A 13,460-nucleotide genomic window follows, 5' to 3' on the forward strand; every position below is an offset into this window, starting at 1 on the left:
TTCACAGGTAAAACAGGTCGGAAAAACACGAGTGGGTTGCCTGAAACGCTACAAAGTCGTAAGTTGTGACTTGAAGCTGTAATTTACGGTTTCAAAAGCCTGCCTGGAACGCAGCATTAGCCAAAACGACCGGATCGCTTACTTCTGCTTTAATGTGGAATAATCTACATTACCCACACTTGTTAATGGGTCCATTTTCGATAAATATAGGCTATCGTTTTGTCTTTAGATTATTATTTTGATATTATTATTTAGTGGTCATGGGAATAACGCCGCTGGATCGCTAATTGGCATCGTTTATGGTCGGAACTACGACAGTATCTGATCGTCTTCAAACCTCCAACTTTCATTCTTGATTAATGAAAACATTCTTGGTAAATGTTTTCGCTTTCGTCCGTCTTGTGCCGGTCAAAGAACTTCACTGTGCACGCGGAGGCTCATGGGAAATGTAGTGTGAAAACACTTTGCATTCCAAAATTCCTCGTAGTCCCTTTGACATATAGCCAAACTAGAATATAATATGTATAATTAACATAAAGATGTCTTTTTAAACTCGTAGTGACCAAATAAAGACTACTGCATTCACAATCCGAACAGTGAGTGAATCCAGGCCAGGATTTATTATGCAAGCTAGGACACAATTTTCCGACTAGCATGTGAGTTAATACATTACTGGTAAATATTTTTACACTCTAAACTAAACCAATCAAAACCCAACATAATCATAGCAAACAATAATTTGTGAGACACAGAAACAAAGAGTTTAGAAGCAGTTAGTGGCTGTCATGAACGGGGTCAGGGTCCCCAATACATTACCGACGTGGTCAGTGTAGGCTATATAACACATGCAAAATTATCATTCAAATAGCTGTCCATCACTATAGCCTGAGCTAACCCTAAATGTATTTACTATAGTCACATACGCAGCAATATAATTAAACATCTATTCACTACGGAGTTTAAATAATATAGGCTAAGTTTCTTTTTTGCAACTATAGTTCTAATGGACAATAAGGGCAAAATAGCCATATTGCACAACAAAATAGATTTCTCGCTCATACTGTGCAGATAAACTGTTTTTGTACACTGCCAGAAACATTGTGTATTATTTAGTTTGTATGTGAATAATTAATAATATTAGTAATTATTGCATTTTGTGGCAGGGAAATGTGGCATAAATGAGGTAGAAGGAGAGACACCTGTTTTTTCTCTCTCTTTTTTTTTTTACTGCCTCAGAGCAGCAGTAGCCTATCCAATTATTTTGGAGGAACATATTCCATTTCTCCCAACCTTGATTTTATTCCTGAGAGATCTCTAATTAGTTGCAGTATTTTTGCACATTGCTTTCCACAGGAGACAAGTTAAGCCTTGAAACAGGGTAATAGAGGAGGCAGAACATTAAAGCTTAACAGGCTTCCAGACAAATGGTAAAGACAGTGAGCCGCCACCTGACTCGGCTGTGCTGAAAACACCAAGACATATGGTGTCACTATTAGATCTCTACAGGATGTATGGGCACGCAGAGACTGAGAGGAGGTGGATGTGTATACCTTCAATTCATCATGGCAACTGGATGAGATATCAACTTTATAAGTCAGGCACCACCAGAAACCAGAGGGGGGCCCACCAAATGACATCAGTTTCCCTGGCGACGGGAGAAAAACCACATCAACGACTCAAAAAATAGATTTTTTTCCCTTTTTTTTGATGTTGTTGTTTAGCATGTTTGCCTTTCCACTTTCTGTGGACACTGTTGCTGGTGAGCAGTGAATGAGGTGTGAATATGAAGTACCTCCATTCTTGTCACTCCATTACCTGCTCTCTGTGCTTCTCATTACAGCCTCTTCCCCCGGGAGTTCAGGAATCACATGCACTCTGACTGCAGGGGCCATTGTTGGATTACATTATGCTACCATCAGCTGCTCCTGTTATTGTTCCCCTCTATAGCTAGTCTATACAAGAAGAGCACTTTTAAAAGGACTTAGTTACCATAGAAAAGCAACGGACAAAGCATTTGAAATAATATTACGTACTGTACAATGGATTGCCTTATGCTTAATAAAAAATAAATATTTAGTTATTGAACACTGATATTCTTGGGAAAGTATTTGTGTCTTCTTTGTTGAATCATCAGAAAAGACTGCATGTTTCATTGATTTTACTGTATACCAATAATTGTACTGTATACCATTTCCAATGACAATACTATTAAATGGCCCAAATATTTCAGTGGTGGAAAGTAACTGTATGCTATGAACAGCAGTACATGTGCAAATTTGATGGAGTTCCAGTCATTATTTGCATTTCAAACATTTGACATAAGTAATTTGCTGTTGTTATTTGAATATGATGATAATAGCTTAATTATTTATTTTAATTCTAAGTCATGTTTCTATTTTGAGTTTGTAGAAATAGAACCTGTTTCATGTCATGTTAGCAAGTCTACTTTTTTTGTACATAGTTGTGTCAGTACTTTTACTGAAGTAAAGAATTTGAATGCTTCTTCCACCACTGCAATATTATCAAATGTGATTATGTGATCATTTGTCAGACTTTTGGTGAACATTGGGTCAAATGAAATGAAATATTAGATGATATTTACACCCTCATGTTCCTCCACTGTTTTAGCGTCTAAAATAAAATGAAAAGGAAAGAAACAAAATGAAATGGTCTGGATGTTTGTTGTGGTTTACCCATTCTAGTGAGAAACACCTTGATTGACCTCAACTTCTAATAATTCCTCTAAAATGGAGTCATGGCAGCATATTGCATGGTTTTTAGATGAAATGTCCACATACTTTCGGTGAGATATATGGTTAAGCTGGAAAAACATATATTATGCATACAGTGTGCACACACACATGTACAGTACTGGAGCTTGGAAACATCACTCACCATGCATAGAGAAAGAGCAGACACTGTACGGGATGAATCCAGGAAACATGCATTTTTTATCCAAGTCCTGAAAGAAAAAAAAGTAAATAAAAGTTTAATGCTGTACTGCAAATGGTAGAAGGTAATACATCATGATTCCTCCTCCCTGCTGCAAAGAATCATATAAAGCTGATGTTCACTGCGAGTGTCTGTCACAAAGTATTGCCTCTCACAACTTATTGCAAACAAACAAGTGTTTGAGAATGAAAGCTGTTACCGAAAGTTTATACATCTGCAACGGGCTTGGAGGAAAACAAATTAAGAGACTTGTGAAGTCGTCACTCTATCAAAATGAAAGTTAAGCTGAATGATGACGCCCTGTTGTGTGGAGCTGTGTGCTCTCCTGCGGGCTCTGTCGATCCTATAGTCGCCTGCAGATGGTTTAAGTTGCGGTGAACCAATTTCCTCCAGTATGAAAGCTTGGCTTCGAGTTAAATGGGGGAAACTGCTCCTATGTGCAATGGAGTTTAAATTGGAAAAGTAAGTACCCCGATTGATAAACCATTAGGACAAGCTAATTTTTAAAGTCATTTTAAATAAGGCTTGTCTCTTTCCTGTGTTGAATTTAATTTCAATTGACTGGACCATTTCACGTGTAGACTGGTTGGTATAAGAATAACTATTTACACACACACACACGCACACAATTCAAAGGCCACTTTCAAAAACAAATGTGAACAAAACTCACAAAGACATGTTGACTTTGAAAGAGAGAGTTTGAGTTGTTTTGACCTCAGATACTCCGAGTAACTCTGAATCACCGAAGCAACATTTCTGATGGGATTTACCTTACACACCCAGGTGTCCTCGCTCTCCAAAACTCCTTTGTGCCCTGTTGAGCCCTGCAGCGGCCCGCACGCTGTCACCCCCTGACTGTGATATGCAACGCTCCAACATGGTCGCCCGAGCTGTGGAGCTTCATAACAAAGGCTTTTAATCAACCCGATAAAAGAAGAAGAAGAGTGGTTCTACAGAGGAGACCTCTGTGGCTCTGAGATAAACCCCAGAGAAAGTCACACAGTGTTCAACTCTACTTTAAATTACAGAGGAGAAATGAGAGAAAACAATGACTTTTGAGCCTCAACTCATTAAAAGATTTTTACTCTGTGCCATAGTAGGAATAATGGGTTATAAAGAATCCGGCCCCAGACTGGGAAAGCAGGAACCATAATGACCAGAGTGAATGTAACTGCACATTGTGTGTGCACCACTCTGCTGGGAAGTGCCTCAACAGACAGCTGGATGGGTGATTTACTGAATGTGTTTTGGAAGGATAGATCTTTTTTTGTACAAGGCTGCGAGCTCTGAGACTTGTAACCATATTGAATTTAGCGATGATACACTTACACTAGAGGTGGATTTGCTGACGGTTTATAGGTGCTTAAACCCATGTGAAAAGATGTGGAAAAGATTCACACGTGTGCTTATGTGGTCCAGCCGTAGATCACAGTAACTGTTACCTCACCAGAGAGCAGGGTCCATTAAAAAGCCAATTCCTCTCAAAGATTACTACAGATACACGATGTGTGATTTATTATGAGGCTTGGACTTCGGGACTTCTCTATATTGAATTTGTTTTATAGGTCTTTCACATACACACATAGTGGAAGGCGATGGATATCCCTCCTCTGCTGCAATCACCATTTAGCATATTTCCAATGTCATATTTGCAGCTTCAGCTCCAGTGCATAATTTTATTCTACAATATGTGCTGTGCACTGACATTGAGCACGAATGTATTCAGTTTGATTAGCTTTCTACCTCTGTGTGTGTTTGGCAGATAGTATATATGTGGCTGTGCTGCAGAGAGATATATTCTAGTCCTGTCCTGGTGCGATTATCCAGCACTGGAATATTTAAGGGACATGTTCACAAGAGGCCAGCTGCCTCCTAACTACAAACAAACAGCATACATTCAGCTCTTAGTGGTTTACTGCCATCCAGTCGGCATGTAGAGGGGACTGCACTGATACTACTGAGAATACACTCAAATTAAATACACACAGATTACACATGAGTGGTTACATAAAAGTGAGTCTGATGTTTTGGACTCAAACATACTCAATGTTTGGCTATTTCTGGCAATAAGCAGTGCATTCAAAAAAAGAAGAAAAAAAAAAGAAGTGCTGGTCCTGCAGTAAGCAAGTACATGTGACTGCATCCTTATGATTAGTTTACTGTACAGCAGTTCTGTTGTAGCATCTCAAGGTGAAGCTACTTTTATCCGGCGTACAGGAATCAAGCTGCTTTAAAGGGTCACAGGATAAATCTGAGGTGCGGTGGGATGATTAATGGGGCAGAAAACGATAAGAAAGCACAAAGTTCTGCTTCACAGGTTTCAATATATACTGTAGTTTTTACATTTCCCCAGATAAAAACAGGATTTAAATTGAACCATGTGAACAGGTTAAAGGGGGGAAAGGTCACACTGATGTAACTGCTAACACCTTACAGGCATATAGGCAGATCATGCTGGTGAAAATGAGAAGGTAGCCTAAATTACCAACATAAAAAATAATAACACTCAGAAATATTTCTAAGGGAGCATTTCTTAAAGCCACAGATCAACATGGAGCAGGCTGCAGCACACACTTGTCCTCAGGGCCAAACAGAGGCTGTGTGTGCAGGGTTTTGGGTTTTGTATAATTCAGTTGGTAAAAGTTGTTCAAGTCCTAACTCTCCCGAAAGTCTCTCCACCTACAGTCTATGCTCTCCACTTATACTTGTTTTGGGGGGTGGCAGCATGTTTACACGGATCACTACTGCCCTCTGGTGGACACGGGTGGCACTGGGCCTCCTCCTGAGCGCATCAGGAGGAGCGGAGCAGATGCAGATGCGAGAACTGGCTCCAGATGTTTGATTGAATCATTCAAAGCTGCTACACACAAGTCTACAGGGAATCGATCATAAATATACACATGTCTATAGTTATACCGATCAATTCCTCTATTCAGTCTCATAACCCTAGAATAGAAATTATCCAAATACCATAAAGTCTATTCCTTTAAAACAACAGTAGCAGCTTCTCTCCCAACAGACAGGCTAAATCAAATTTAAAAACCAGTATGCTGTGCCGTTCCGTGCACGCGCCTGCCAGTGCCAGCCTCGTGCATGATCGTGTCCTGGAGGAGCCATACACACACACACACACACACACACACACACACACACACACAGCGAGGCGCACATTGTGTCCTGGCCGCTAATGCACGGGCGCAGAAAAATCTTTTTCACACTTGCAGGAAACGCATGCGCGGAGAGGAAACCAACTGGTTTGTGTCAAGTCGAGGCAGACGGATGTGATCGAGCCGAAAAAAATCACCTGTATTCTGGCATTCATGGTGACACAGTGAGTATTCGTTTCGTTCACGTCGGATTTTTCACCGAGGAGCTCGGGGTGGGGGGCCTCCTAAAACCACCTCGTGTTTGTGCATCTTCTTTCTTTCTTTCTTTCTTTGGATAATGAGGCGGATGGTTTCAGGATCCATTGAGGCTGGAGCATCTTTATCTGGATATTCCAGCCTCCAGAAACATTAGGGCTTCATGTTGGACTGTTCTTGTCGCTGTGTATTGTGATATGCATTCAAAAAAACGAGATAATGGTCGATCGAACCGTTTGCAGCTTTGTGTATTTGCAAATCTGCTGTTTTTGTTGCCTGGAGAGAATAAAAATCATCTGACTGCACTGTAAATTATCAGCTCTCCCGATCGCATAATGTCATTATGTTTCTATAAATGGCCGCATGCTGCTTGCTTTAGGGTAATTGCATTTCTTGAATCGACCATCATGTGTGTGCGTGCGTGCGTGCGTGCGAATATGTGTGTATTTGTGTGTGTATCCTCCGGAGGATGCGACTGATGGATGCGATTGCTGCGGTCCAAGAGTAACGCCTTGTCGCTATCATTGCTGCTCATCCCTCACAGACAGAGGAGGAGGAGGAGGAGGAGGAGGAGGAGGAGGAGGGTTGTTGCTCATCACAATCTGGTTTGGTTACATTCAGCATGATCCAACAAGCTGGTAGGATATTTGCCAGTTGTTTCACGACACGAGCTGCTTGCATTGAAACACCCCGGATCTTACACGCGTGACACTTTTTTACCCCCCTTGATCCAAAAAAGAAAAGAAAAAAAAAGGTAATGTGGATTATTAAGGCTGCATTGCACAAAAGTTGTTGCCTCCTCACGCATCTTGATCGTGAAGTGGTCCTGCATTCCGCAAGACCTGGCTTCAGTGAGGCTGTGATGGATTATCAACCACTTTGAATGAATGTGTTTTCTTCAGATGGAGTCAGGCCTCCTTTGGATCAGCACGCCTCCTGTCACATCTCTAATCTGGTGTCATTTCCAGAACTGTGCTGCTCTATCTATGTGTGTGTTTTATGTGTGATGCTTCATAAACCTCCCCTATTTCCCTCAGCCCTCCTATAGTCTATAGCTCTCACCGGTGGTCTCTCCTTGTCTTTCTGCCTTTAACAGCCCATGGGCTCAGAGCGGGTGGAGATGCGTAAGAGACAGATGCAGGTTCATCAGGAAGCAGCTGCCAGTGTCCTCCAAGCGCGCCACAGAATGGGAAACACCCCCACCAACGCCTCAAACGCCTGCTGCTTCTGCTGGTGCTGCTGCTGTAGCTGCTCCTGGTAATGACACTCCACTGCTTCCCACACATGATGCAGCAGCAGCAGAGATGGGAGAGATGTTAGTCAAGGCACAAGGCACCGAAGGCCCACACACTCTGTTCTTTGTAGTGTAGTAAATATCTTTATGTGTGTGATTAATGAAATGATGCTTTGGCAATGATAATTTGCAGTCAGCCACCCATCCATCAGGTTATCTGTCATTTGCTGTCATCACCGAACTTAACAGAGAAACCACTAACCTGTTCATGAGATCTTCAGGAGGCATCCATGGTGCAGTTGCTGTATCTGTTCCCAAAGCAGAGAGGCACACACACCTAGAGTAGAAATGAAACAATTAGTGGATTAATTGGTTCGTCAATATACAGGACATTATTCTGACGGCCTCCTCTGCCTTCTCACATGTGGACATTTGCTTCTCTTTCTGTTTTATGTCACTGCAAATTAAATATCTTTGGGTTTCCGATGGCAGGTCTGAAAGGACAGTTCCATGAACTTATAATGGGCTTTTTTTCCCCACAATTTGCTGACATATTATGAAACCAAAATGCACCACATTAATTTAATAAACGTGCATCTTAAATGAAAATGAAACTGTCCAAATAATGTGAAATATAAAAACAACACACCAAAAAAATGTGTCACAAACACACAGATATCAATTTAATAGTCTCTCTCTCTGTTTCTCTTCCTGTCCTTTATCACTGACAGGAGTCTATGAAACACATTAATTATGTCAGTGGTGACAGGGTGGAATCTATTTTGTTAAGTTCCTTGTCCTGATATACGTATACTTGCCATTACTAAAAGTAAATTGTTACACATATTTTTGTGTTTGTGCATCCATTTCCTTTCGGGCCTACCAGATTTAGCATACCATGCAAGGGAGCATACTGTTGTCTTTACTTAAACTGCATGTGAACTACAGGCCTACATGTGATTTTCTGCAAGTGTATTGCATCTTATAAATATACAGTACAGTTTGTGACTTCTGAATCTTCATATGACTTTGAAATTGGCTTTACATGGTTGTAACAAGAGACTATTATTGTTGATGGAATATTTTTATCATGCGTGAAAAATTCCTCTGCAGTTCAAGTGTGCAGAACAAAGCACAGCAGGTGATGAAAGGAATCCATCACCAGCAATTTGGTTATGGTTATTTGGTTATCTACGGTACATAGATATGTAACATCGATGTATTAGTTAGAGTTTACTAACGTCACAGTAAAATATGAATATGTCCCTCTTGGTTTCATTTAGTTGCTCTATAGAGGATGCAGCTTCTCCTCTGACTCCATGATCTCGCCCATTCAACAACAGTGCAGCCCACACCGTGATCTCAGAACAACAGGCTCACAGGGGTCCTGTAATCCACATTGGATCTCATTGGACGGAAGTCTCTGGGGTTTTAATCTGTTTTGGAATTGTCAACCGTTTACCTGAGCTTCCTCAGAGCGCCGCCAACCTGTTGTGTGCAGAACGTGGCCATGTTAATTCACTCCACTGGGGATGAGTAATAGGTTTTGTCTCTACATCTTATCAAATCCATCTAATTGTTGCACAGCTACACCTACATTCCCAGATGGGATGGCTCACAGTGGACTCTCACCTGAACCAATTAGTCTACAGCCAGCTGCTACATCAGGTGTTGGGTACATTTTAATTATGCACCGTGATCCCCACAGGATGAGGTGGACATTTGACATACTTTACTCAAAATGAAAACGTTCCCAGTGCATCATGAATCAGTCATTTGAATGTAGAACAAACAGGACCTCTGCTACACTGTTACATAGAAAATCAATCAGGATCAATTGGTTTTTAGAGGGCAGCTGCTGCTATGTAACAAAAGGAATACACTTTTAAGATGTTTTAAATAAAATTTGTACTCTAGTTATGACTCCAACATAACAGATTTATTATTATTATCTTAATGTAGACTAGGTATTTCAACAAAACATGATTTTTTCCCCCCTCTAATTGTTCAAAATGGAGGATTTGTAGAAACATTGTAAAGAAAAAAAATAAAACATGGATTTGTGTAACATAAATACACATTTAATTATTTAAAAAAAAAATCTCTTTAATGCGCTTGAAACCCCATGAGCTGCTCTGCAGCTGCAACACAAGTATAATGTTAATGTATCTACGTCAGCCATGTTTTTTCTGCATGATTTCCCATGCTAACCAACTTTATGCATTATTTCTAGTGAGAAAAGCTGACATTTAAAGTACTCTGGAGCTGTTTTAAATATTCTGCTTCGGGATGCTGGTGGGAAAATCAGACCTAGTTGACAAGTTATTTTAAAACAAAGCTCGTGATGGAAACATAACAGCTCGCTTTGTGGTTTTTTTCTTACAGTTTGACTGTTAGGAGTGAAGATGAGACAATTCAGAGATCCACTTTTGAACACAGGACAGAGGGAATAACTAACTGTGAAGAAAGGTAATGTAGAAATGCTGTAAATCACACAAGGAGCCTTTCAACAAAACCCCAGATTATATATGATGTACAGTATAGAGGGAATGTGAGAATTAAATAACAAGGAACCTCTGTTTTGAAGCCCGAAGCCCACTCTGGAGGACGCCCGCTCCTGGACGGTGTCGTTTGAGAGGGTGATGAAAAGTGCGGCAGGTCGCGGCTGCTTCAGGCAGTTCCTGAGGACGGAGTTCAGCGAGGAAAACATGATGTTCTGGCTCGCCTGCGAGGAACTCAAGAAGGAGACCAACAAGACTGTGGTGGAGGAGAAAGTCCGTCAGATATACGAGGACTTCATCTCCATCCTCTCCCCTAAAGAGGTGAGCTACACAAGACGAGTGCAAGATATCCTGGTTACTAGAGCTGATAGCCTACTGTATTTCTAATTTTAATCTATTTATCTATCATAACATAGGTCTGGTTTCAGTTTCTTTTCTATCACAGTTATTGTATATTGAAAGAATATTATATATACTTGGACTTTTCTCAGGTTTGGGGACAATGCGATGACCATTTTTCTGGTTTTGTCATGACAATTGGCTAAACAAGAGTTCCCAAAGTGGGGGTTAGGACCCATCTGGGGGCACCAAGAGTGGGGTCGCGAGATGATTTCCAGGAATCAAATAACATTTGAAAATTATTAGAAATACCGCAGTGTAGCTGTAAATGTGAAGACATTTTAAACGTTATGAGACAGGGTTGTTTTTGAGGCAAATGCAGAGACTGCTGCCGAAAAATTCAGTGGTTTTGCATGAATTTACCTATAAAACAACTCCATCTCGTAACGTTCCGTTATTATCTCATAGCGTGGTGAATGTGCAGGTCACAACTTGTCCACAAGAGCATTTTGGAGTTGTTGGATTGTGTATTTGATGAGTTTGATGAGGGAAACCAAGAAATCCCATTAGCCTCCGTAGCGTAGCTCAGCTCGCGGCTCTGCTCCGCTGTTCTAAAAATAGCTTGCACTGACAATTAAAGGTAATGAACCTACTCCTATAAAACTATAGGGATTATGGCAATAGGCCAATTTGCCAAAATGTTGAACTATCCCTTTAAGTTTGTACATTACAGCAACAATGTTCACTCATAAGTTACATGGATATTACTTGGACTGAGGTATTCTGCTTTTATCTTATAGTAAATAGCTATATTTAAAATCACATCCTTATTGTAAGGCTGTTCTGTTCTTCTGTGTTGTAGTTATACCCGTGTTCGGATACACCTATGCGTGTGCTCTGTGCGTACGTCACCGGATAGTGGGGGTCACCAGTCTATTGTTATTTTGGGGGTCGCAGGCTGAAAAGTTTGGGAACTCCTGGGCTAAACAGTCATTTTTATAGTCGCTAGATTAACTGATCATGATTTTGTCTATTACAGCTTAAGTCTGTGGTCACTTGGGGCGTCATTTAGCTCAGTGGGTAGAGCAGGTGCCCTATATGCAGAGGCTATAGTCCTCGCTGCAACGGCCCCAGCTCAAATCCACGTGGCCCTTTGCTGTGTGTCTTTCCCCCTCTCTCCGTCTCCCCATTTCCTGTCTCTCTACAGCTGCCCTATCAATTAAAGGCCATATAGCCCAAAATATTGTTAACAAAGCCTTTGGTCACTTGACATACTTAACTAAACTAATAAGATTCTCAGGTTTAGTATTATACATATACTATATGTTTAGGCCTTTGGTGAACGTCCTCTGCTTCATATGATGCCCTAAAGGCATTTACACACCTAAATCTAACCCTAGACAATTTAATTGACTCATCTCACTTCATCTCTTTATGGCTTGTGTATAGTATTTAATGAACACTTATGTCTATCATTGTTCTCCAGGTCAGCCTGGATTCCCGCGTCCGAGAGGTGATAAACCGCAACATGCTGGAGCCGACCTCGCACACGTTCGAGGACGCTCAGCAGCAGATTTACACGCTGATGCAGAGAGACTCGTACCCCCGCTTCATAAACTCCACCACATACACGGATCTGCTGAAGAGCCTGGAGGATCCTCCCCCCGAGCCATAGACTCTCCACCGCCACACACTTAGCAAAGCTTTCAAAATGACGCATGCGTCCCCACCACGAAGGAGTTTTGTGTTCCTGTTGGGAGTCCTGCTATTTAGAGACAGACAGACAGGAAAATGAACACTACTTAAAACCGGTCTTTATCCAGCTGTAACTGCTGTTTATTTACCCATGATTAGCTTACCAAAATCCTCGGAGCAAGCAAGAACAAATGCTAGGTCCAGCATGAGTTACTTGTTCAAAAACATATCTATATTTTTATATATTCCCTAGCGCTTGACATTGCACTTTTCTACCTTGTTTAATGAGGGAAAGCATGTATCTGTGAGCACTGCATTTGTATTTAGGTATATTGTGAGCCTTAATGCATATCCAGTTCTTGTAGAAACTAGTAGTTATTTAGCAGTAACTTAAGAAGAAGGAAAGTGCCTTGGAATAAGATCTTCTACACTAGCACCTTTGATCTAACATGATGGTGCGACAATGACTTAACATGTTGGTGCTTTCAGCTCTTCTCAAAGACAAAACGTTTTTACATCTCAATGAGCTGATAACCCGAAATATAGATCTTGTCTGTGTGTTTCAATACTGTGACATTAGTTATACTATATTTAATTTAAACAAAACAGGGAAGAATAAAATTGAATACATGACCATGACCACTGATATATTTGTGTATTTAAAAAAAAAAAGGAATTTGTGTGAAATAGTTGAATTCTCACAAATTTAAATAAAGCACAATCGTATGTTGGTTTTGCTGTCGTGTCGTGCTGTGAACTTTCACATAATATTCTCCCTTAAATTTAAACATAACATTTGATGTTTCCTATATGGATTGCATATTAAGCTGCCTTGATAGAATAGCTTCAGTGTGATGTCTGCATATGTGCTTTGTTTGCAAGTCCTTTACATTCAGATTTGATTACCGTAACTACTGTAACATTCTACAAATTATATAAATACTTATTCGATTTCTTGTTTTTATGACATCAAAAACACAGAAAAATGCCCACCATGTTACGAAAAAGCCAAAGTTGATGTCTTAAAGTTGGCCGTTTGGTTCGACAGATCGTAAAGTCCTTAAAATGTTCCATTTACAATAATTTAAAACATAGAAAATCAGTAAATCCTTAAATCTAAGAAGCTAGAAGCGATCTTGATCGGTAAATGTCATAATTGTCCTGATTAACTGAATAATAAAACTACTACAAATAGACATTAATTAAAAACATTTAACAACAGGCCATTTATTGTAAGATAGTAAGTATTAAACCATAAAGTATAGCCCTAATTATTACCACCGCCAAGGAGGTCATGTATTCACCTGTGCTTGTTTGTTACTTTGTCAGCAGGATTACACAGAAACTACTGAAGTGATCAGCACCAAACCTGGAGGG

General features: G+C 40.4%; 1 protein-coding gene across 1 annotated transcript; it reads left to right on the forward strand.

The window, feature by feature from the left end:
* Positions 1-6,155: 6,155 nt before the first annotated feature.
* Positions 6,156-12,063, forward strand: LOC311003278 (regulator of G-protein signaling 20-like; the record flags this gene model as incomplete). Its single annotated transcript, XM_083994991.1, has 5 exons — positions 6,156-6,283; positions 7,411-7,571; positions 9,934-10,017; positions 10,136-10,370; positions 11,875-12,063. The coding sequence occupies exons 2-5, from the start codon at positions 7,414-7,416 to the stop codon at positions 12,061-12,063; spliced, it is 666 nt and encodes a 221-aa protein (XP_083851117.1). The 5' UTR covers positions 6,156-6,283; positions 7,411-7,413.
* Between the last annotated feature and the right edge of the window lie 1,397 nt (positions 12,064-13,460).

This window comes from Trachurus trachurus, assembly GCF_905171665.1.
Source record: "Trachurus trachurus genome assembly, chromosome: 20".
Classification (NCBI taxonomy): domain Eukaryota; kingdom Metazoa; phylum Chordata; class Actinopteri; order Carangiformes; family Carangidae; genus Trachurus; species Trachurus trachurus.